Here is a 23,882-nt window from a genome sequence, read left to right on the forward strand (position 1 = left end):
GCATGGGAAATCTTGCCTCACAAATATGATTGGGTTTTTTGAGGAGGTTACCAAGAAAAGTGATGAAGGTAACATAGAAGATGTGGACTTTAGTAAGGCTTTTGACAAGGTCCTGCACAGTAGGCTGGTCCAAAAAGTTAGGGCAAACTGGATCCAAAATTGGTTTGGTAATAGGAGGCAGAAGGCAGTGGTGGAGGGTTGTTTGTCTGGGGGAAGTCCGTAAGCAGTGGTGTACAGTCTTTATACAGAGGATACCCTCCATCTTATTGTGTGTTGTTACATCTGACACTTCTGGCCATCAGAAACAACAGCAGAGTTGTATTCCACCACAATCTTTAATATCATTGCCTTCAGTGTCTCACTGGTTAGAATTAGTAATAAAAACAGGGGATCAAATCTAGTTCAATGAGTATAGAAAGACATGGGGAAGAGCATCAGAAGTGGTTTAAAATTAAGTGCTACCATGTTGCTGAAGCACACGACTATGTGTCCTAAATATTAAAATCATATGCAATAGATGGGCCAAGTGATCTTAAAACCATTGGAACAGATCAAAATTCTGTAGATCTGTGGCATCCAGTCATGAATCATAATGAACTGTTATAAAGTGAACAGAAAGGGGCTCTAACAACTTCCCCATCCTCAGCAATGGTAGAGTCCAGCATGCACTGGTATCGGCCTTGGTTTATTATTGTCACTTGTACCGAGGTATAGTGAAAAACTTGTCTTGCATACCGATCATACAAGTCAATTCATTACACAGTGCAGTTACATTGAGTTAGTACAGAGTGCATTGAGGTAACACAGGTAAAAACAATAACAGTACAGAGTAAAGTGTCACAGCTAGAGAGAAAGTGCAGTGCAGTAAGGTGCAAGGTCACAACAAGGTAGATTGTGAGGTCAAGAGTACATCTCATTGTATAAGGGAACCATTCAATAGTTTTATCACAGTGGGATTTTACAGAAGGAGGCTGGCAGCCGCTGGAGCAGCAGTTCCCTTTCAGGTCAGGTGAGTGTATTTCAAAAGCTTAATAAGTGGAGGGCAACTGAAAGGTTAAACAGAGTGTTGAGTGCTTGATTACTGGGAGTGTGTACTTGAGGTAATTGGCAGGGACAAATATAAGGAGGAGTAACTGAAGAGGAGCAGCCAGTGTGTGAGTGGCCCAGGGTATGAGGGGAGCTGAAGAAGAGCTTGCTCCCAGAGAGGTAAGGCTGGTAAGTTCCTTTAACTTAATTAACTTAGGAGTAGGTAGTGATGGCAGCAGCTAGGGCTCTGTATGTGGGAAGTCAGGGACAACACACTTGTCCCTGATGACTATACCTGTAAAAGGTGCATTCAGCTGCAGCTCCTGACAAACTGAGTTAGGGAGCTGGATGAACTCTGGATCATTTGTGAGGCACAGGCAGAAATACACAGGAGTTTCAGGGAGATAGTCACCCCTAAAAGTCAGGATGTAGGTAGCTGGGTGACTGTCAGGAAAGGGAAGGGGTATAGACTGAAAGAGCAGAGTACCCCTGTGGCTGTTCCCATCAACAATAAGTATACTGTTTTGGATACTGCTGGTGGGGATGACCTACCAGGGACAAGTTGCAGTGGTTGTGTCTCTCCCACTGAGATGGGACAGTTGGCTCAGAAAGGAAGGAGTGAAAAGAAGAGAGCAGTAGTGATAGGGGATTTGATAGTTAGAGGGACAGACAGGAGGTTCTGTGGGAGAGATCAAGCATCCTGGATGGTCTGTTGCCTCCCTGGTGCCAGGGTCTGTGATATCTCAGATTGAGTTCTTGATATTCTCGGGAGGGTGAGCAGCCAGATGTCATGGTCCATGTAGGGACCAATGATGTGGATAGGGAGGAGGAGGTCTTGCAAAGAGTTTAGAGAATTAGGTGCAAAGTTGAAAGACAGGACCTCCAAGGTTGCAATCTCAGGATTGCTACCTGTGCCATGAGCTAGTGAGGCTAGAAATAGGAGGATCATGCAGCTAAATACATGGCTAAGGAATTGGTGCAGGAGGGAGGGCTTCATACACTTTCTATACAATTGGGCTTTCCTCCAGGGAAGGTGGGACCTCTTCTGACGGGATGGTTTGCACCTGAACTGGAGGGGGACTAACCTACTTGCGCAGGTAGGTTTGCTAGTGCTGCTCCAGGGGGTTTAAACTAGATTTGTAGGGGGAGGGGAACCAGAGTGTTAGAGCAGATAGTGAGATGGAGGAGAAAAAAGGTCATGTGAGGACTGCAGGTATCGACAGAAATCAAACGTTTCTATGTGATAGAAATGTTCTCAGGTGCATCTACTTCAATTACAAGGAGTATTGTAGGTAAGGCAGATGAGCTTAGGGTGTGGATTGGCACGTGGGATTACGACATTATTGCTATTAGTGAGACTTGGATGCAGGAGGGGCAGGACTGGCAGCTTAATGTTCTGGGGTTCTGTTGTTTCAGATGTGATAGAGGAGGAGGGATGAAAGGGGGAGGAGTAGCATTACTAGTCAGGGAAAATATCACAGCTGTGTGTAAACAGGACAGCCTGGTGGGCTTGTCTACTGAGGCAATATGGGTGGATCTGAGGAATAGGAAAGGTGTGGCCACATTAATATGGTTATATTATAGACTGCCCAATAGTCAGAGGGAATTGAAGGAGCAAATCTGTAGGTCGATAGGAGACCGATGTAATAAACAAAAGTTGTAATAGTAGGGGATTTTAACTTTCCACATATTGACTGGGACTCCCACACTGTGAAAGGGCTCGATGGCTTAGAGTTTGTCAAATGTGTTCAGGAAAGTTTTCTAAATCTAATATAGAGGTACCAATGAGAGGGAATGCCATACTTGATCTCCTATTAGGGAACCAGACAGGTCAGGTGACAGAAGTATGTGTCGGGGAGTATTTTGGGTCCAGTGACCATAATGTAATTAGTTTCAAGTTAATTATGGATAAGGACAGGTCTGGTCCTTGGGTTGAGGTTCTAAATTGGAGAAAGGCCAATTTTGTGGAAATGAGAAAGGATCTAGGAAGAGTGGTTTGGGAAGAGTGGTTTGGGATAAGTTGTTTTCTGGCAAGGAGGTGTTCAGTAAGTGGAAGGCCTTCAAAGGCAATTTTGAGAGTGCAGAGTTGGCATGTTCCTGCCAGGATTAAAGGCAAAGTTAACAGGCATAGGAAACCTTGGTTTTCAAGGGATATTGGCGATCTGGTTAAGAAAGAGGTGTATAGCAGGTATAGGCAACCAGGAACAAATGAGGTACTTGAAGAGTGTAGAAAAAGTAAGAAAATATAAAAGAAGGAAATCAGGAAGGCAAAAAGACATGAGGTTCCTTTGGCAGATAATGTGAAAGTAAACCTCAAGGGTTTCTACAAGTGTAATAAGAGTAAAAGGATAGTAAGGGACAAAATTGGTCCCCTAGAAGATCAGAGTGGTCATCTGTGTGGAGCCTCAGGAGCTGGGGGAGATCTTAAACAGTTTTTTTGCATCAGTATTTACTCAGGAAACTGGCATAGTGTATATGGAAGAAAGGGAAATGGGCAATAGTGTCATGGGACATATAGAGATTAAAGAGGAGGAGGAGGTGCTTGCTGCTTTACAGGGAATAAACGTAGATAAATCCCCTGGGCCTGACAAGATATTTCCTCAGACATTGAGAGAGACTAGTGTAGAAATTGCAGGGGCCCCTGGCAGATATATTTAAAATGTCCTTAGCCATGGGTGTGGTGCTGAAGGACTGGAGGGTAGTTCATGTTGCTTAAAAAAAGGATCTGAAAGTAAGCCAGGTAATTACAGGCCAGTGAGCCTGACACCAGTAGTGGGTAAATTATTGGAAGGTGTTCTGAGAGATCAGATGTACAAGTATTTGGACAGCCAAGGGCTGATTAAGGATAGTCAGCATAGCTTTGTGTGTGGTAGATCGTGTTTAACGAATCTTGTAGAGTTTTTCAAGGAGGTTACCAAGAAAGTAGATGAAGGAAAGGCTGTGGATGTTGTCTACATGGACTTTAGTAAGGCCTTTGACAAGGTCCCACATGAGAGGTTAGTTCAGAAGGTTCAGACACTAGGTATCCATGGAGAGGTTGTAAACTGGATTCAAAACTGTGTGGGAGAAGACAGAGGTAGTGGATGATTGTTTCTCAGACTGGAGGCCTGTGACTAGTGGTGTGCCTCAGGGATCTGTGCTGGGTCCATTATTGTTGTCTATATCAATGATGTAGTAAATTGGATCAGCAAGTTTGCTGCTGATACTAAGATTGGAGGTGTAGTGGATAGCAAGGAAGGCTTTCAAAGCTTGCAGAGGGATCTGAACCAACTGGAAGAATGGGCCAGAAAATGGCAGATGGAACTTAATGCAGACAAGTGTGAGGTGTTGCATTTTGAAAGGACAAATCAAGGTAGGACATGCACAGTAAATGGTAGGGCACTGAGGAGTGCAGAGGAACAAAGGGATCTGGGAGTTCAGATACATAATTCCCTGAAAGTGGCATCACAGGTAGACAGGATTGTAAAAAAGGCTTTTGGTGTCCTGGCATTCATCAATCAAAGTATTGAGTATAGGAGTTGGGGTGTTATGGTGAAGTTGTTTAAGACATTGGTGAGGCCAAATTTGGAGTATTGTGTGCAGTTCTGGTCACCTAACTATAGGAAGGATATCAGTAAGATTGAAAGAGTGCAGAGAAGATTTACTAGAATGTTGCCAGGTGTTCAGGAGTTGAGTTACAGGGAAAGATTGAACAGGTTAGGACTTTATTCCTTGGAGCGTAGAACAATGAGGGGAGATTTGATAGAGGTTTACAAAATTGAGGGGTATAGACAGTTAATGCGAGGAGGCTCTTTCCACCTAGATTATGAGAGATAACTACAAGAGGACATGGCTTCAGGGTGAAAGGGGAACAGTTTAGGGGGAACTTCTTCACTCAATGGTGGGAGTATGAATCTGATGTAGTAAATGCAGGCTCACTCTTGAGTTTTAATAAATTGGATAAATACGTGGATGGGAGAGGTCTGGAGGGTTATAGACTGGATGCAGGTAAATGGGACTAGCGGAATACTGTTTTGGCACAGACTAGAAGGGCTGAATGGCCTGTTTTGTGCTGTAGTGTTCTATGGATAGAAGCTGTCCTTAAGCCTGGTGGTATGTGCCCTCAGGCTCCTGTATCTTCTCTCTGATGGGAGACAAGAGAGAATGACCTGGGTGGGTGGGGTCTTTGATTATGCTGGCTGCTTCACCAAGGCAGTGAGAGGTAAAGACAAAGTCCAAGGAGGGGAGGCTGGTTTCCGTGACACTGGGCTGAGTCCCAACTCTCCAGTTTCTTGCGGAGCATTATTAGCCAGAAGCACTGAAGAATTATTGGCCAGAAGTGCCAGGTGGATGATCCATCTTGGCTTCCTTCTGAGGTCCCAGTCTTCAGCTAATTTGACTTTAAAAAATGGCTGAGAGCAGTGGGTCCATCAAGGCTACAGGCCCAGACTACACCTGAGCTGTAGTCCTGAAACTCCTGTTCCAGAACCAGCTGCAGATCTGCCAAGCTGTTCCAGTACAATGACAGCACTTGCATCTATTCAACAATGTGGAAAATTGCTGGGTATATCCTGTTCACAAAATGCAGGACAAATCCAATCCAGCTAATTATCACCCCATCAGTCTATTCTCAAACAAAATGAAATGAGGTCTTGTGGACAGTGTAGCTAGTTGTGGCAATAACCTGCTCACAGAAACTCAGGTTGGGATTTGCTATGATCACTCAGCTCTCATCATGGCCCTTGTCCAAGCATGGTCAAAGGAGCTGAATTCCATACATATACCATGGCTGCAAGCACAGTTCAGAGGCTGGATACCTCTGAAAAATCAGGAGGTGATTTACTCAAAATCAGAAGGTGATTTACTCAGTCATTCTATCACTTACAAGGCACAAGAGCATGATAGATGTGCCTGAATGAGGGCAGTTCAACTGCATTCAGAAAACTCAATAGTATCTTTACAAAACAGCCCACTTATCTGACATCCCAACCAATATCTAAACATTCACCACTCTCCCAATGTCACATCATAACTGCCAAATACAAAATGCTGTACAATTACTTGCCTGACAACTCCTCCTAAACCCACAGCCATAAGAACAAGGGCAACAGGCATATCAAAATTTGCAAGTTCCCTTCCAGATTGCAAACCATCCAGATCACCATTCCTTCATCATTGGATGCAAACTCTGGAACCTTCTAATCCAACCACACTGTCATCAGAAGGAATGCAGTGGTTCAAGAAGGTGGCTCACCTCCAATTTCTCAAGGACAATTAGGATTGTGCAAGTGCTGGCCTTACATACTTAAATGTATTTTAAAACAAAAACCATGTGTTCCCATTGAGACTGGGAAAGCTACTCAGAAATTAGAAATGAATATAGGGAAAAATTACATTTAATGAAAGTAAGATATAGCTTTTTCTGTCTGTGGTAAATCATCTCTTTTACACTCCAACATCATCAACAAATCTATGCTCTATATTGGAGTCCAAAAATGTATCCCAAAAAGACAAAGCTTGTTCCCATCTGAACTGTCAGGAGGACACATAGAATGTGACTTGTTCAAGTTGGGCGAGTATACACATATATGGCAGATGAAGTTTAACGTGAATAAATGCAAGGCTATCCACTTTGGTTCTAAAAATGAAAAATCAGTTTGTTATCAAATGGTGATAGATTGGAAAAGGGATAATGCAAAAAGACCTGTGTCCTTGTGCACCAATTGCTGAAAGTAGCATTCAGGTGCAGCAAACAGTTAGGAGGGCAAATGAATGTTGACCTTCATTGCAAAAGTTAAGAACAGGATATCTTGCTGCAACTGTACAGGGATTTAGTGAGACCCCATGTGGGGTTGTGTGTGTGAAGTTTGGTCTCCTTGTTAGAGGATAGGGATGTTCTTGCTATGGAGAGAGTGCACCACTGGTTTATTAGACTGAGAAATGAAGATGTATTGGGTCGCTTATGTCTATGTCTGCTGAAGTTTAGAAGAATGGGAAAAGACTTCAGAGAAACTCTCAGAATTCTAACAGAACCAGGCAGCATAGATATTGTGAAGATGTTCCTGATAACTGGAGAATTTGGAACCAGTAGTCACAGCCTAAGTTTATGGGATGTCATTTGGAACTGAGATCAGGGGAAATTTCTTCATGTAGAGGGTGGTGAACCTATAAATTCTCTACCACAAAAGACAGTGAAGGTCAAGTCATTAAATATTCAAGGAGGTAGTAAATATATTTCCTAAAGCTAAAAGGATCAAAGGACATGGGGAGAAAGTGGGAGCATGGTACTGAAGCAGACAATAGCCATGATCGTGCTGAATGACGGAACAGGCCTAAAGGGTAGACAGCCAGCGCCTTCTTCCCAGGGCACCAATGCTTAAGATGAGAGGGCATAGCTTTAAGGTTATGGGTGGGAGGTTCAGGGGAGATGTCAGGGGGAGGTTTTTCACCCAGAGAGTAGTTGGTGCATGGAATGCACTGCCTGGGGTGGTGGTGGAGGCAGATACATTGGACAGGTTCAAGAGTTTGTTGGATAGGCATATGGAGGAATGTGAGATAGAGGGATACGCAAGAGGAAAGGGTTAGATAGTGTGAGGGTGGTTTGATGGACAGCACAACATGGTGGGCTAAAGGGCCTGTTTTGTGCTGTATGGTTCTATGGGCCAACTGCTGTTCTATTTTCTATGTTTCTGTTTTTCTCTTGTTGATGAAATGAGTTGCTCTTGGGAAGGAAAACTTATTCTTACATAGTTACTTGGGTACAATAAAATAAACCATTTTATGCACTGGGATTTATCTCTCTGCCAAACATTCTTCCAAATCATACTTGTGGGATATACAGTCAACAACTTGACCAATATTGCTTCTATGACCAGTTTAAAAGGCCAGGTTTTTCATGCTCTCATTTTACCACGAGGACTTTACAAAGCATAACATTTAAAGTAAAACAAGATGGAGAAGAATTCATGTAATGTGTTCTGGAGAACTTCCTTGGCCAGTATGTTCTCAACCCAAAATGGAAAGGAGGAACTGCTATATCTACTGCTGGGAATGAGGTGGGTCATGTGGCTCTGGTAGAACACCTGGGTACACCTGAGCAATCATCATAATGTGAAGTGAGTAATGGAGAAGGACAAGAAGTAATCTAAAGTTGAGCTTCTATTGGAAAGGGCTAACTTCAACAAGATGAGAAGGGATCCAGCAGGAACTTGGGACCCAGCATGTAGGAAGAGAGCATGAGAACCAGGGACCTGTGAATGGAAGTTGCAAATATCACCTGGGAAGGTTGGATCGTGAATTACTATATCTGACTTTTTCTGCATTGTGAATAACTGGTTCCCAAGCACTGATCTCTGCAATATCCAACCAGGTAATGCCTGAAACTTGGAAAAAGACCCATTTATTCCTACTCTCTTTTATATCAGCCTACGAATTCTCTATCCATATCAGCATCTTAACCTTAAGCCCATGTGCTTTAATTTTTCATGCATTTTCACTTCTCTTACAAAGTCCAAATTCACCACATCCACTGGTTCTCTCTCATCTATTTTGCAAGCCTCAAAAGATTTCAATAGTTTTGTCAAGTATAATTTCCCTTCTGTAAATTCACATTGATTTGATGAATATTGTCACTGTTTTCCAAATACTCTGCTATAACATGTTTTATAATGTATTCTAGGATTTTCTCCACCCTCAATGACAGACTAATTCTTCTCTCTGCCTTTTTTTAAAGAAAACAGCACTATTGCATTTACTACACCCTCAATCAATTGGAACTGATCCACAGTCCAAAGAACTTTGGGAAATAACTAGCAATGCATTATTTCTAGGTCCACTTACTTGAAGAGTCTTTGAATGCAAAAGTCAATATATTGCTGATTAACCACGGGGTGAAAGGTTACTGTCAGTAGATAGGATATGAAGCCAAGGTTACAATCAGATCTGCTGTGGCTTCATTAAATGGTAGAGAAGGCTCAAAAGGCTGAATATGCAACTCCTGTTCCTAATTCATGTGCTAGCCTAATTTATGATAAGACATCATAAATTAAGCTGACACTTAAGCACAGTACTGAAGGAGTGCTGCTATGTCAGGAGGTAGTCCTTTGGTAATGATGTCAAGCAATGACATCTCTGCTCTTTCTGGTTAAGATGATAAACAAAACAACTTTATTGGAATAAGAATTTTCTCTAGCACCTTTGCTAGCATTTAGTCCCTGAATCAACATCACTAATACACCTGGTTTAATTATTTATCTTAGTGCTTTTTGTGAAAGCAGGATGCGAAAATCAGATGCCCTGGTTCCTACTTTATAATAAGAGTTTACATTTCAACATGCCTAATTGGCTGCAAGGCACATTACAGCAGCTAAGGCTTAAAAAGCATGATGTAAATGTTTTCCACTCACTGAACCATAGCCAATCTTACAAATTGAACTGGCCCAGTCTGTGCCCCACCAATTTTAAAAAGGCTATAATTAAAAGCTAAAAATTCGAGAATCATTAGAGTCATTTATGACTTATGATATGACCTGTAATACAACATCAATTGAGAACATTAAAAGAAGCGTTGTTATTTTTAATGACAATTTTTAATTAACTTTATAGGAAAATCAAAATGACCTTTAATGCAATCTAAAGGAATTAAGTAGATATGCATTTATGCCTTATCTCTCAGATGCCTCGAGCGGTTGCACAATCAATGCTATTTTGAAATGCAGCTATTCATAATGTACATTAATGATTCAGATGTGTAAACTAAAAGGGGTGGCACAGTGATCACTGCTGGGAGTCTGGTGTCTCTAAGAGTATGGCACCTTCAAGAAGCTCTGCTTTAAAAGGATGTAGAATGGGAGAAGTATTTCTTCAGCCAGTGGACCGCAGATGGTCGAGGTTAAGTGAAGTAAGAGATGAGGGAGGTTAGGAGTTAAAGGACTAAGTTTTGACTTGTGTGATCTTTCTGTATGACAATGTACATTAAATGGAACTGAAACTGATCAAGAACTATTAAAGTACAACATAGCACAGTACAGCACAAGAACAGGCCCTTCAGCCCACAATGTTGTGCCAAACTAATTAAACTAGTAATTAAATACTTAACTAAACTAATCCCTTCTGCCTACACAATGTCCATATCCCTCCATTCTCTGCACATTCATGTGCCTGAGAGCCTCTGAAACACCTCTATTGTATTGCCTCCACTACCACCTCTGGCAAAGCATTCCAGGCACTCACCACTCTGTGTAAAATAACTTGCACTGCAAATTTCCTTTGAACTTACCCCCTCACCTTAAATGCATGCCCTCCAATATTACACATTTCAACCCTGGGAAGAAGATACTGGCAGTCTACTCTTAGTGCCCCTTGTGATCTTATAAACTTCTATCTGGTCTCCCTTCAGCCTCCACCACTCCAAAGTAAACAACCCAAGTTTTTCCAACCTCTCCTATAGCACATGCCCTCTAATCAAGACAGCATCCTAGTAAAGGAGAAACAAAGGACTGCAGATGCTGGAATCTAGATGAAAAACACTATAATGCTGGAGGAACTCCGCAGGCCAGGCAGCTTCCATGGAGAAAAGCAGGTGGTCAACATTTCGGGTCAGGACCCTTCTTCAGGACTGAAGATAGGAAAAGGGGAAGTCCAATATATGAGGAAAAAGCAGAGCAGTGATAGGTGGATAAAATAGAGGAGTTGGGGTGATAGGTAAATGCAGGTAATAGATAGTAATAGGCAGGTGCGGGGGAGAAGGGGAGAGCAGAAAAAAAAAGGAGGGGTGAGTAGAAAGAGAGGCTAGGAAAGGGAAGAAAAGAAGAGGCATGGTAGGGAGGGGTGTGGGGATTACATAATGTGGGAGAATTCAAGTTTCCCACTTTAAGTAATCCCCACACCCCTTTTCCCCCCCAACCATGCCTCTTTTTCCCTTGCCTCTTTTTTTTTCAGCCCCTTTTTTCTCTCCTTACCTTACCTCTCACCCCCCCTTTTTCTGCTCTCCCCTCCTCCCCCACACCTGCCTATCACTATCTCTTACCTGCATCTATCTATCACCACCTTGTGCCCACCCTGCCTCCCCTCTTTTGTCCACCTATCACTGCTCTGCTTTTCCCTCCTATATATTGGGCTTCCCCTTTTCTTATCTTCAGTACTGAAAAAGGGTCCTGGCCCGAAACGTTGACCGCCTGCTTTTCTCCACGTATGCTGCTCGGGCTGCTGAGTTCCTCCAACATTATAGTGTTCTTCCGCATCCTTCCTATAATGGGGCAACCAGAACTGAATGCAATACTCCAGATGTAGCCTAACCAGAGTTTTATAAATCCTCAACATAACTTCCTGATTCTTGAACTCAATGCCACAACTAAAAGGTAAGCATGCCATACACCTTCTTTACCACCCTATCGAATTGTGTAGCCACTTTCAGGGAGCTATGGACGTGGACCCCAAGATCCCTCTGTATATCAACACTGTTAAGGGTCTTGTCCATATCTGCAACTGATCTATATCCTGCTGTATTCTTTGGCAATCTTTTACACTATCCACAATGCCACCAATCTTTATATTATCTGAGAACTTACTAACCCACCCATCCATGTTTTCATCCAAGTCATTTATATACATCACAAACAGCAGAGGTCCCAGGATGGATCCCTGCAGAACACCACTAGTCATGGACCTCCAGCCAGAATGTCCAATCGACCACTACCCTCTGTTTTCCTCATTCTTTGCAAATAAACATCAAGACAAGCTGCATGCTGTAATAATATGCAAAGTTGCTGTCCACAGGATTTCTCATGCAGGATTTATCCAGAGTCTAGATAACTATGTCAAAAATAACCTCTCTCAAATTGAAAATAATCAGATAACAAGTTTAAAAGTAGATAAATGAGGGCACAAAGGGCTGAGTTGTCTGGGTTGGGAGGGTTGCCAATTGTCAATCCGCAAGCTGCAGTTTTGACACTTAATGTGTATGTACTGGTTGGCATTGATTTCTCAATCCACATCGTCAAGACAGATTAATTGATAATTTATCTAGACTGTTTATTACAAGGCTTTTCTTGTCATCTACATAAATGCTTCTATGTTTTGATGTAAACAAAGAGAAGATTTGGGAGGGTAAGCTAGAAACAAATTGAATTGCATCAGTGACCAGAGAGATTATAAAAGAGGGCAACCGAATTATCTCACGTGCTAAGAAAGCCAAGGTCTTACCAGAATACTACTGTTGCCTCCTTCCTGTCGGGACAGACTCACTCCCATCCACTCATTGTTCCTGTTCTCTTTGCAGGTTTTACCACAAGTCTTTCCCTGCTGATTACCTAGAAATTCCAAAAACAATCAATGTGTTTCATGGGAATGCCAATGGTGACAAGTTTTTGTCAAACAACAGTTTAAAAAATGAATCACATCAGGACAAAAATGCCAAACTAATCAAATCATCTGACCTCCTTCAAAGAACATCAGTATAAGCAACAGAAGCAGTAGGTCATTCCATTAATTTTGCTTGTTCCAGCATTGAAAAAGATCAAGGCTAAGCTTTAAATGGGACCATTTTGCACATTAATCCCATGTTCTTTTAATTCTCGTAATACCTAAAAATCCTGTACATAACATAGTATTGTTCATGTAACACACAGCCAACACATTTCTGAATGTTGTGAAGATAAACAAGGCTGCCAATCATGCAAATGTCTTCTGTGACACTCCAGAAATTAAAGATTAATCTCCCTGATATGGTTGCATGTAACCACGAAAAAGATTAAAATAGTCAATTTTTCATTTTATAGAGCAATAATGCTTATTATAAATCTGTCCTGAAATATTTTAGAGAGAGGATCTGAGGACATGTACTCCAAGGCCCCTCCACACCTCGTTGTCTTGCTTCATCTCCCCAAAAACATTACTTCACACTTCCATAGATTAAACTGAATTTCCCACTTTTCTGCCCCACTAACCAGATCGGCTATCTGTGCCTGCAGTCTAAGGTTGTCCTCCTCAGTACAAACCACATGCAGAATTTCTGCATCTTCTGTAGTATTATGTCCCAACATTTATAAAGTCATGCAGCATGAAAACTGACGCTTTAACCCTCCAAGTCCATGAAACAATCAAACACTCATTTACACATATCTCTGCTGAGTTCCTCCAGCATTTTGTGTGCGTTGCTCTGGATTCCAGCATCTGCAGAATGTCGACTGTTTATTTCCCTCCATAGATGCTGCCTGACCTGCTGAGTTCCTCCAGCATTTTGTGTGTGTTACTCCCATAATTTTCTTCCCACATTGCCATCAACTCTCCCCAGAGTAGGTACCACTCACCTACACAACAGGAGCAATTTTTGCAGTGGTAAATTCACCTATCAACCTGCAGATCTATGGGATGTGAGAGGAAATCAGAGCACCCAAGGGAGCCCATGCAGGGAGAATGTGGAAACTATACTGCAAACAGCATGCGAAAAACTGCTGATACCACCCCACTGGTCATGTAAATGTCTGTAACCAGTAAACCCTGGCTCTTTGACATGCAATTTCTAGTTCTTCAAGATCTCTAATTTCTATGGGAAATTTTATCATACTAGATTATGTTTCCATTACGCACTGCAAAAAATAAGAAATCAATAAAAAGTTAAAATTCTTTGAACAACCACAGGCTTTCCTCTTGTTTATGGAGTTGAGCACAGGGCATTGCAGTAGTCACTCTTTTGGTTAATGGTGGTTATGTGACTCCAGAGTCACATTACTGTGAGGATCATTGCTGTAAACCCTTACCCGTTGCCTCCTGCCACAGACCCAGTTTTGGATACAACTTTCCCTTGGCTTTTACTTTTTTGACCAGAGTGCCATATGAGACCTTGTTAAAAGACTTGCTAAAACCAATGCAGACTACATCAAATCACAGTGCCCTCATCAATCCTCCACCTCAAGAAATCCAACTGTTAGTCAAACTCTGCATTCATGTTTACTGTTGTTACCTTTACCTCAGAATTCCTTCCCCCAAACTTCCGTCCATTTGAATTGATCACAATAATTTGCCCTTCACTAAAGTGAAAATAATTGGTCTTAAAATGGTGCTATTATTCCCTGTTCACCTTCCCCACTTTTTGAAAAAGTGACACACAATTGGCAGTCCTACTTTTTCCACCTCCACTCCCACCCCCCCATCTGGTCCCTACTGTCATTCACCTTTCCCTTCTCCTCTAATGGTTCCCATTCTCACCTCGTTTACTTATCCCAATCCAGCACTGGTAGCACTTTGTGTTCCTGCTTATCTCCCTCCAGCAGCTGTCTCCAATCTTCACACTCCCCTCCCCCCACCTTGACCCATTTGTAGTTTTTTTCTTTTCCCTCTCACTGTCTGCCTCCATCTATCATTCAACTGCCACAGTCTTCCCACTCCACCCCCACCTGGCACTACCTGCCTGTCATCTTAGACCCCTCCTCAGTCCACCAATCGCCTCAGAATCCTTTCTTGTCATTCCCCTTCCCCACTTTATACGTCATTCCCCTTCCCCACTTTATACTGGCCATTGCACCCTCTCCACTCTCAGTCCTGAAGCAGGGTTTCAACCCAAAACATCGACAATTTCTTTCCTCTCACCGATGCTGCTTGACTCGCTGAGTTCCTCCAGCAGATTGTTTGCTGGCAGTCCCAACAGTCCTGATACCACTCCTGCAGCCTGTTGGGTGTGCTACATATTGACTAAAATAAAAGTTCTGCTGATGCAGTTTAGGAATTTAATGCCCTGGTGTTTTTGTACTCATCAACAAATTGTCCACAAATTCAGACTTCTCCATTCCTCAGACACAACCAATAGTTTGAGTACCCCATTTTCATTTAACTCATAACTCCACTAATGGTCCTTCTAAAATATCATTCCTACTCACAGATGTAATTATTTCTTCAACTAATAATACCATCCCAATCTGGCACGGTAGTGCAGCAGTTAGCATAACGCTTTACAGCGCCAACGACCCAGGTTCAAATCTGGCCACTGTCTGTAAGGAGTTTGTACGTTCTCCCCATCTCTGCATGGATTTCCTCTGAGTGCTCTGGTTTCCTCCCACATTCCAAAAGACGTACAGGTTAGGAAGTTGTGGGCATGCTACGTTGGTGTCGGAAGTGTGGCAACACTTGCAGGCTGCCCCCAGAATACTCTACGCAAAAGATACATTTCACTGTGTGTTTCGATGTACATGATAAAGATAACTTATTCCTGTCTCTAATATGCCTCAGAGCTGCACAACTCAATCTGATAAATAGGGCAAGATATGCCACCATGTTGCAATCAAAATTTCAGCTAAACCAGAACCCGTAAGTGCTGAACAAAAGGGCACTGCACAATTGAAATTGTGGAAAATATAGTCCAAAACATATAAAGAATGTTGGAGAAACAAAGGACTGCAGATGCTGGAATCTAGATGAAGAACACTATGATGCCGGAGGAACTCAGCAGGCCAGGCAGCATCCGTGAAGAAAAGCAGGTGGCCAATGTTTCAGGTCAGGACCCTTCTTCAGAACTGAAGGTAGGAAAAGGGGAAGCCCAATATATAGAAGAAAAAGCAGAGCAGTGATAGGTGGACAAAAGAGGGGAGGTGGGGTGGGCACAAGGTGTGATAGGTAGATGCAGGTAAGGGATAGTGATAGGCAGGTAAGGGGGAGGAGGGGAGAACAGATCTACCGAGGATGGATCAAAGGTAAGAAGAGAAAAAGACAGGGGTAGAAAAAAGAAATAGGCCAGGAACATGAAGAAGAGAAGAAGCATGGGGGGGGGGGGGTTGTGGGGAAGGGGAGTGAGGATTACTTAAAGTGGGAGAATTCAATGTTCATGCCGTTATGCTGCAAGGTTGCAAGATGGAAAATGAGGTGTTGTTCCTCCAGCTTGCGCTTGGAATTCTCCTGGCAGTGGAGAAAGCCAAGGACTAACATGTCAGTGATTGCATGGGAGGGGGGAGGTGAAGTGACTGGCAACAGGGACATGCAGGTCGTGGTCATGGACAGAGCGCAGGTGTTCTACGAAATGGTCATCTAGTCTGCGTTTGCTCTCACCAGTGTAGAGGAGGCCACACTTGGAGCACTGAATGCAGTAGATGATATTAAGGGAGGTGCAGGTGAATCTCTGTCTCACCTGAAAGGACTGTTTGGGTCCCTGGATGGAGGTGGTGTAGGGGCAGGTGTTGCACCTATGGCGGGGGCAGTGGAAAGTTCCTGGGGAGGGAGGAGTGAATGAGGGAGTCACAGAGAGCCCGGTCCCTGTGAAAGGCAGAAAGGGGTGGGGAGGGGAAGATATGCTTGGCGGCGTGGTCCCATTGGAGATGGCACTTCGAACTTCCCCTCCCACACTATCACAGATACATCAGTCCTCAGCCTCCTCCACTGCCAGGCGAATTCCAAGCGCAAACTGGAGGAACAGCACCTCATTTTCCGTCTTGGACAATACATCATTCTCTGCCACTTCCGCCATCTCCAACGGTACCCCACCACCAAGCATATCTTCCCCTTTCTGCCTTTCGCAGGGACCGCTCCTATTCCTGAGACTGTCACTCTACCATATCATTGCTTTGTATTTCAATACTATTCTTCCAATGCATTATGAAAATACAAATTTCCATCAGTATTGTTGGATAATGTGGGCTGCTGTAATAGACTTCGATAATCTAAGATTGCCTTTAATTTCAGGAGAGTTTGTTGAATGTCAATTTTTAGTCAAAACTTTGTTTTAATCAGTGCTCTGTCTGAAAAAATGCATGTGTGCAAACAGGAGATGATCAGCTCAGAAACATTTCAAAAACAAGCCATTAGCAAACATTAGCCCACAAGTAATTAAACTGTTGGTTAGGATCAGAGAATCATACTGCCTGCAAACAGGCCATTCTGCCCAACATGTCCATGCCAACCAGTGGGCACCCTTCCATATTAATCCCATTGCCCATCACTTGGTTCATAGCCCCCTATGCCTAAACGATTGAAGTGCACATCGAGATACTTCTTAAATGCTGTCAGCAACCCAAATTCAACCATTCTCTGTCAGTGCCTTCCAGGTACTTACCACTCTCTGGGTGAAGATCCCCCTCATATACCCTCTAAATCTCTTCCCCCTTGCCATAAACCCAAGTCCTCTGGTTTTATCTACCTCCAATATGGGGAAAAGTTTCCTGCAGTCAACCCTATCTATACCCCTCATTATTTTATATACTTCAACTATGTCCCTTCTCCGTCTCCTCCACTCCAGGAGGAACAGACCCAGCTTCTCCAGTCTCTCCTCAGAACTGAACTGCTCCATCCCAGAAAACATCCTGGTCAATCTCGTCTGCACCCTCTCCAGCCTCCTATACCTTGGTGACCAGAACTGCACACAGTACTTCAACTGAGGTCTAACCAAGATTGCTGCATTCAGTGCCCCGACTAATGAAGGCCAGTATCGCACACGCCTTCCGAAACACGTTGTCTGCCTGGTTGTGTTTGGAAAACATTTAGCATTATCTGGGATTACAAGAACGGTCCAGGACCAATCGTCACATGTACCAAAATTACTTCTCACGATTGCACCATCCAAGATTTAAGAAAAGAAGAACGATACCTCGACCCAGATCCAACTCAGTACATCTCTTGTTGGGGTTACTGTGGATTCGACATTTATACACGGCTCCCGGGGACAGCACAGATGAACTGTAGGTAGAGTTAGCCTGGGGGGCCCCAACCAGCACCCTGCAAAAATTACATCATTGTAAAACAGAGGAAATCCGTCTCCATGTATCCGCACGTCCAAATATGGCAAGAAAAGGCTAAACAGACTCAACAGGCAACAGTAAATTCATGTTTAAACTGACTAGGAGGAACGTGGTAAAGTTCAAGAAATCAAGTCGTTGACTTTTGTTCGGCTGAAATCAATGAAATTACTAAATTAATCGATTATTCCGATACTGACACTCGTTCCGGGCTGGCATTCGTTTTACCTTCAGTGTGAGATTATCATGCAAACATCTCAAAACAAAGAAATTAATTTTCACAGTCTGTAAGTGCCACGGAGTGAGAGAAGGGAACTGTTAACTGGGGTTGTAAGCCGGAAAATGTACGATCGTTTTCGAATTTGCCGATTCCTCGTGTCCTACTCACCACCGTGTGCTGTCGTGGAAATGCTCCAACACCGAATAACCAAAGAAAGTCCCGCTGGTTCCCCGAAACACAACTGGGTGTTCCAGATCAATGTTGTACGTATGCACCAAACCAATCCAAATAAAAGGCACACAGAGTTTCAACAACTTCATATCTTCTCCAAGCAGCCCATCCATTCCCCACTTCACCGGAAGCAAGATAAACAGAAGCTCCCTTAAGCGAAGGAAAATCGACTCTCTAACCACATACAAATAAATCCTGAAGGTGCCCCAACAAATATGGTTAGTTGGCAACGCAGTTGGTCTCCGGCTCTGATGCACTCGCACAAACTGCGACCTGCTGAAACACCACGGTCCCTAACCTCCGATCATCTGACTGGGAGTGGGCTCAGATACCAGAATCTGAACGGAGAGCAAAGGCGCCACACACTGGCGAGTGAGAGAAGTTTCTTTTTCTTCTCAAAAATAGATTACGCGCCATTGAAGCAGTTAAACTCTTCACAATTTTCATTCAACTCCAAAAAATTATTTTAAAAAATGCCTTTGAAGAAAAATATTCCTAGTCAGTGTTCTTAAAAGCTGAAAATCACAACAAAATAACTGTCATTTGGAGTGAATGACAAGTGGAAAGAAATTAGCGTTAGGAGAAAATTAATACTGGAGAAATTAATGAGATTAAAAGGTGATTAAACCCCCAGGACCAGGCAAACTGTATTCACGATTTTGAGGAAGGTGCTCATCTTTCCAAAATTCCATTCCACATTTTGGTATTGGTACTGGTTATTCGTACAGATCAATTCATTACACAGTGCATTAAGGTAGTACAGGGTAAAAGCAATAACAGAATACAGAGCAAAGTGTCACAACTACAGGGAAGTGCATTCAGGTAGACAATAAGGTGTAAGATCACAACAAGGTAGACTGTGAGGTCAAGAGTCCATCGCATTGTATAAGGGAACCATTCAATAGTCTTATCAGAGTGGGAAAGAAGCTGTCCTTGAGTCTGGTGGTATGTGCCCTCAGTCTCCCGTATCTTCTGCCTGATGGGAGAAGGGAGAAGAGAGAATGTCCCGAGTGGGTGGGGTCTTTGGTTATGCTGGCTGCTACACCAAGACAATGAGAGGTAAAGACAGTCCAAGGAGGGGAGGCTGGTGTCCGTAACGCGCTGGGCTGTGTCCACAACTCTCTGCAGCTTTTTGCGGTCCTGCGCAGAGCAGTTACCATGCCAAGCCATGATACATCCAGATAGGATGCTCTCTGTGGTGCATGGGTAAAAGTTGGTGAGAGTCAAAGGGGACAAACCAAATTTCTTTACCCTCCTGAGGAAGTAGAGGCACTGGTGAGCTTTCTTGGTCGTGGTGTCTATGTGGTTGGACCAGGACAGGCTATTGGTGATGTTCACTCCTAGGAACTTGAAGCTCTCAACCCTCTCGACCTCAGCACCATTGATGTAGATGGGTACATGTACACCGCCCCCTTTCCTGAATTCAATGACCAGCTCTTTTGTTTTGATGACATTGAGGGAAAGGTTGTTGTCATGACACCATGAGCTCTCTATATCCTTCCTGTACCCTGACTCATCATTATTTGAGATACAGCCCACTACAGTGGTGTCATCTGCAAACTTGTAGATGGAGCTAGAGCAGAATCTGACCACGCAGTCGTGAGTATTTAGGGAGTAGAGTAGAGGGCTGAGGATGCAGACTTCCACAGATTGGAAGGTAACAAACACAACCTCACTGTTTCAGAAGGAGGGAGAGGGAGAGCAGTGAGCTAACCAGTCAGCCAAATTGCAACAGAAGGGAAAATGTTGGAATTTATCCATGCCAATCTCTTTGCCCATCTACAATAATCCCATCTGCCTGTATCGTTCTTCACCCTGCCTATTTAACTGCCTCTTAAGTGTACCAATTGTATCTGATTCCATCACCTCCTCTAGCTGCGCATTCCAGATATCAACCACTCTGTGTGAAAAAACTTACCCCTCAGACTCCCTTTAAATCTCTTTCCTCTCACCTTAAACCTATGCCCTCTTGTTTTTGATACCTCTAGCATAGGAAAAGGATTTTGACTGTCTGCCCTCTCTATACCTCTCATAATCCTATATAGTTCTGTCAGGTCAACAGTATCAGACATCACAGTAGTACCTAGAGAGGAAGTCTCCGGGGGAATCGTCCAGTGAGGTGATATGGGTAGAACTTAGAAGTAAGAAGGGGGTGCTCACCTTGATAGAATTGTACTGTAGGCCCCCAAAAGTTAGCAGGAATTGGAGGAGCCAGTATGTAGGCAGATTGTAATAGCAGGTTATGTTGATTGGGACTGCCATAGTGCTAAGGTTGAATGCGGTGGAATTTGTTAAGCATGTCCAGGAAAGTCTTTCTCAGGTAATTATATTGGTGCCTCTACTAGAGAGGGGACAAAACTGGACTTCCTATTAGGAAATGAAGCAGGGCAAATGTCTGAAGTGTCAGTGGGGGAGCATTTTGGGACCAGTGACCATAATTCTATTAGTTTTTAAATAGTTATGGAAAGAGATAGGACTGGTTCTAGGGCAAGGCTAATTTTGATGGCATTAGACAGGATCTTGCAAGGTTTGATTGGAAGAGACTGTTAGCAGATAAAGGAGCGTCTGGCAAGTGGGAGGCTTTTAAAAGTGAGACAGGGAGAATTAAGGGCCAGCATGTTCATGTCAGAGTAAGGGGAAAGGCTGGCAGGATTAGGGAACCCTGGATAAAGAAGGATATTGAGGAAAAAGAATGAGGCATATTTCTGGTATAGGCAGCTGGGATCAAGTGAATCCCTTGAGGAGCATAAGGTATGTTGGAGTTCACTAAAGAAGGAAATCATGAGGGCAAAAAGAGGACTTGATATACTGTATCTTTGGCACACAAGGTAAAGGAGAATCCAAAGAGATGTTATAAGTATACTAAGAGCAAAAGGGTAACTAGGGAGTGAACAGTTCCCCTAACAGATCAGTGTGGTAACCTCTGTGTGGAGCCACTGGAGACGGGGAGGTCTTAAGTTAATACTTTTCATTTGTCTTTACTGTCATGGAACTTAGGGAATTGGGAAAGAGAACAGTGATAAACAGAGAGCATAGAACAGCACAGAAGCAGGCCATTCGGCCCATGATGTTATGCCAAACTAATTAAATGAGTATTAAATGCTTAAATAATTAATCTCTTCTGCCTACACAATGTCCATATTCCTCCATTCTCTGCATATTCATAGAGTTTCTTAAATGCCTCCACCCCTGGCAGCACATTCCAGGCACCCACCACTCTCTGTGTAAAAAAATTGCTCCACACATCTCCTTTGAACTTACTGTCTCTCATCTGAAATGCATGTCTTCTGGTATTTGACATTTCAATCCTGGGAAAAAGATACCGGCTGTCTACTCTATCTATGTCTCTCATAATATTATAAACCTCTATCAGGTCTCCCCTCAGCCTCTGCCGCTCCAGAGAAAACAACACGTTTGTCCAAACTCTCTTTACGGTACATGCCCTCTCTTCTGCACCCTGCCTCCACATCCTTCCAATAATGGGATGACCAGAATTGAATGCAATAGTACAAATGAGGCCTAACCAGAATTTTTTAAAGCTGCAACATAACTTCATGATTATTGAACTCAATGCCTCAACTAATAAAGGCAAGCATGCCATACGCCTTCATTACCATCCTATCAACTTGTGTAGCCACCTTCAGGGAGTTATAGTCTTAGACCCCAAGATCCCTTTGTATTTCAACTACTGTTCAGGGTCCTGCCATTGACATTTGATCTCCCAAAGTGCAACACCTCACATTTGGCGGGATTAAACTCCATCTACTGCATGTCTTATGAGGGTAGGTTGAGTGAGCTAGGGCTTTTCTCTTTGGAGAGAAGGAGGATGAGAGGTGACTTGATAGAGGTGTACAAGATGCTAAGAGGCATAGATCAAGTGGACAGTCAGAGACATTTTCCCAGGGCGAAAGTGGCTAACATAATTTTAAGGTGATTGGAGGAAGGTATAAAGGGGATGTCAGAAGTAAGTTTTTTTTACACAGAGAGTGGTGGGTGTGTGGAACGCACTGCCAGCAGAGGTTGTGGGGGCAGATACATTAGGGGCACTTAAGAGACTCTTAGATAGACACATAAATGATAGAAAAATGGAGGGCTATGTGGGAGGGAAGGGTTAAATAGATATTAGAGCAAGATAAAATGTCAGCACAACATCATGGGCCAAAGGGCCTGTACTGTACTGTGCTGTTATGTTATGTTTTACCATTTTGCCATTTCTCCACCCATATCTGCAACTGATCTATATCCCACTGTATCCTTTGGTAATCTTCTACACTATCCACAACACCAATCTTTGTATTGTCTGCGAACTTACTAAACCACCCATACACATTTTTGTCCAGCTCATTTATAGATATATCACAAGCAGCAGATGTCCCAGGACAAATCCCTGCAGAACACCCACTGGTCACAGTCCTCCAGGCAGAATAAGTCCCAGTGACCACTACCCTCAGTCTTCCATGGGCAAGCCAATTCCGAATCCAAATGGCCAATTCACCATGGATCCCATGCATCTTAATTTTCTAGGTGAGCCTACCATGAGGGACCTTGTGAAACACCTTCCTAAAATCTATGCAGACAACATCCACAGCTCTACCTTCATCTATCACCTTTGTCACCTCCTCAAAAAACTCACTCAAGATCGTAAGACATGACTTGCTGCACACAAAGCCATGCTGACTGTCCCCAATTCCAAATTCTCATAAATCCTATCCCTAAGGACCCTCTCCAATAGCTTCCCTACCACTGACTTGAGTCTCACCAGTCTATAGTTTCCAGGATTGTAGAACATAGAACAGTACATCACTGGACAGGCCATTTGGCCCACAATGTTGTGTCGATCTTGATGACAATTTGTACTAAATGTCCTCCTCCTGTGTATCATCCATATCCCTCCATATTCATGTGACTATCTAAAAGCATTGGCATTGGTATTGGTTTATTATTGTCACTTGTACCGAGGTACAGTGAAAAGCTTGTCTTACAAACAGATCGTACAGGTCAATTCGTTACACAGTGCAGTTACATTGAGTTAGTACAAAGTGCATTGATGTAGTACAGGTAAAAACAGTAACAGTACAGAGTAAAGTGTCACAACTACAGAGAAAGTGCAGTGCAATAAGGTGCAAGGTCACAACAAGGTAGATCGTGAGGTCATAGTCCATCTCATTGTACAAAGGAACCGTTCAATAGTCTTATCACAGTGGGGTAGAAGCTGTCCTTAAGTCTGGTGGTACGTGCCCTCAGGCACCTGTATCTTCTACCCGATGGAAGAATAGAGAAGAGAGAATGTCCCGGGTGGGAGGGGTCTTTGATTATGCTGGCTGCTACACCAAGACAATGAGAGGTAAAGACAGAGTCCAAGGAGGGGAGGCTGGTGTCCATGATGTGCTGGGCTGTGTCCACAACTCTCTGCAGCTTCTTGCGGTCCTGGACAGAGCAGTTGCCATACCAAGCTGTGATACATCCAGATAGGATGCTTTCTATGGTGCATTGGTAAAAGTTGGTGAGAGTCAAAGGGGTCAAACCAAATTTCTTTAGCCTCCTGAGGAAGCAGAGGCACTGGTGAGCTTTCTTGGCTGTGGCATCTACGTGATTTGACCAGGACAGGCTGTCGGTGATGTTCACATCCAGGAACTTGAAGCTGTCAACCCTCTCAACCTCAGCACCATTGATGTAGACAGGTGCATGTACACCATCCCCTTTCCTGAAGT

The 23,882-nt window shown here is 43.4% G+C and overlaps 1 protein-coding gene across 2 annotated transcripts in view; it reads right to left on the reverse strand.

The window, feature by feature from the left end:
• Positions 1 to 18,442, reverse strand: part of itga9 (integrin, alpha 9) — a 421,660-nt gene extending 403,218 nt beyond the window's left edge. The window contains exons 1-3 of one of the 2 annotated variants that reach the window (XM_052022797.1): positions 18,109 to 18,442; positions 17,573 to 17,700; positions 12,208 to 12,314 (exon numbers count right to left, since the gene is read on the reverse strand). In XM_052022797.1, coding sequence (XP_051878757.1) covers positions 12,208 to 12,314; positions 17,573 to 17,700; positions 18,109 to 18,284 — 411 coding nt within the window. In that variant the 5' untranslated portion in view covers positions 18,285 to 18,442. Of the gene's footprint in view, positions 1 to 12,207; positions 12,315 to 17,572; positions 17,701 to 18,108 lie in introns of those variants that run through there. The other variant, XM_052022798.1, reaches the window with a different exon arrangement.
• Positions 18,443 to 23,882: the final 5,440 nt, after the last annotated feature.

This window comes from Pristis pectinata, chromosome 9 (assembly GCF_009764475.1).
Source record: "Pristis pectinata isolate sPriPec2 chromosome 9, sPriPec2.1.pri, whole genome shotgun sequence".
Taxonomy (NCBI): Eukaryota; Metazoa; Chordata; class Chondrichthyes; order Rhinopristiformes; family Pristidae; genus Pristis; species Pristis pectinata.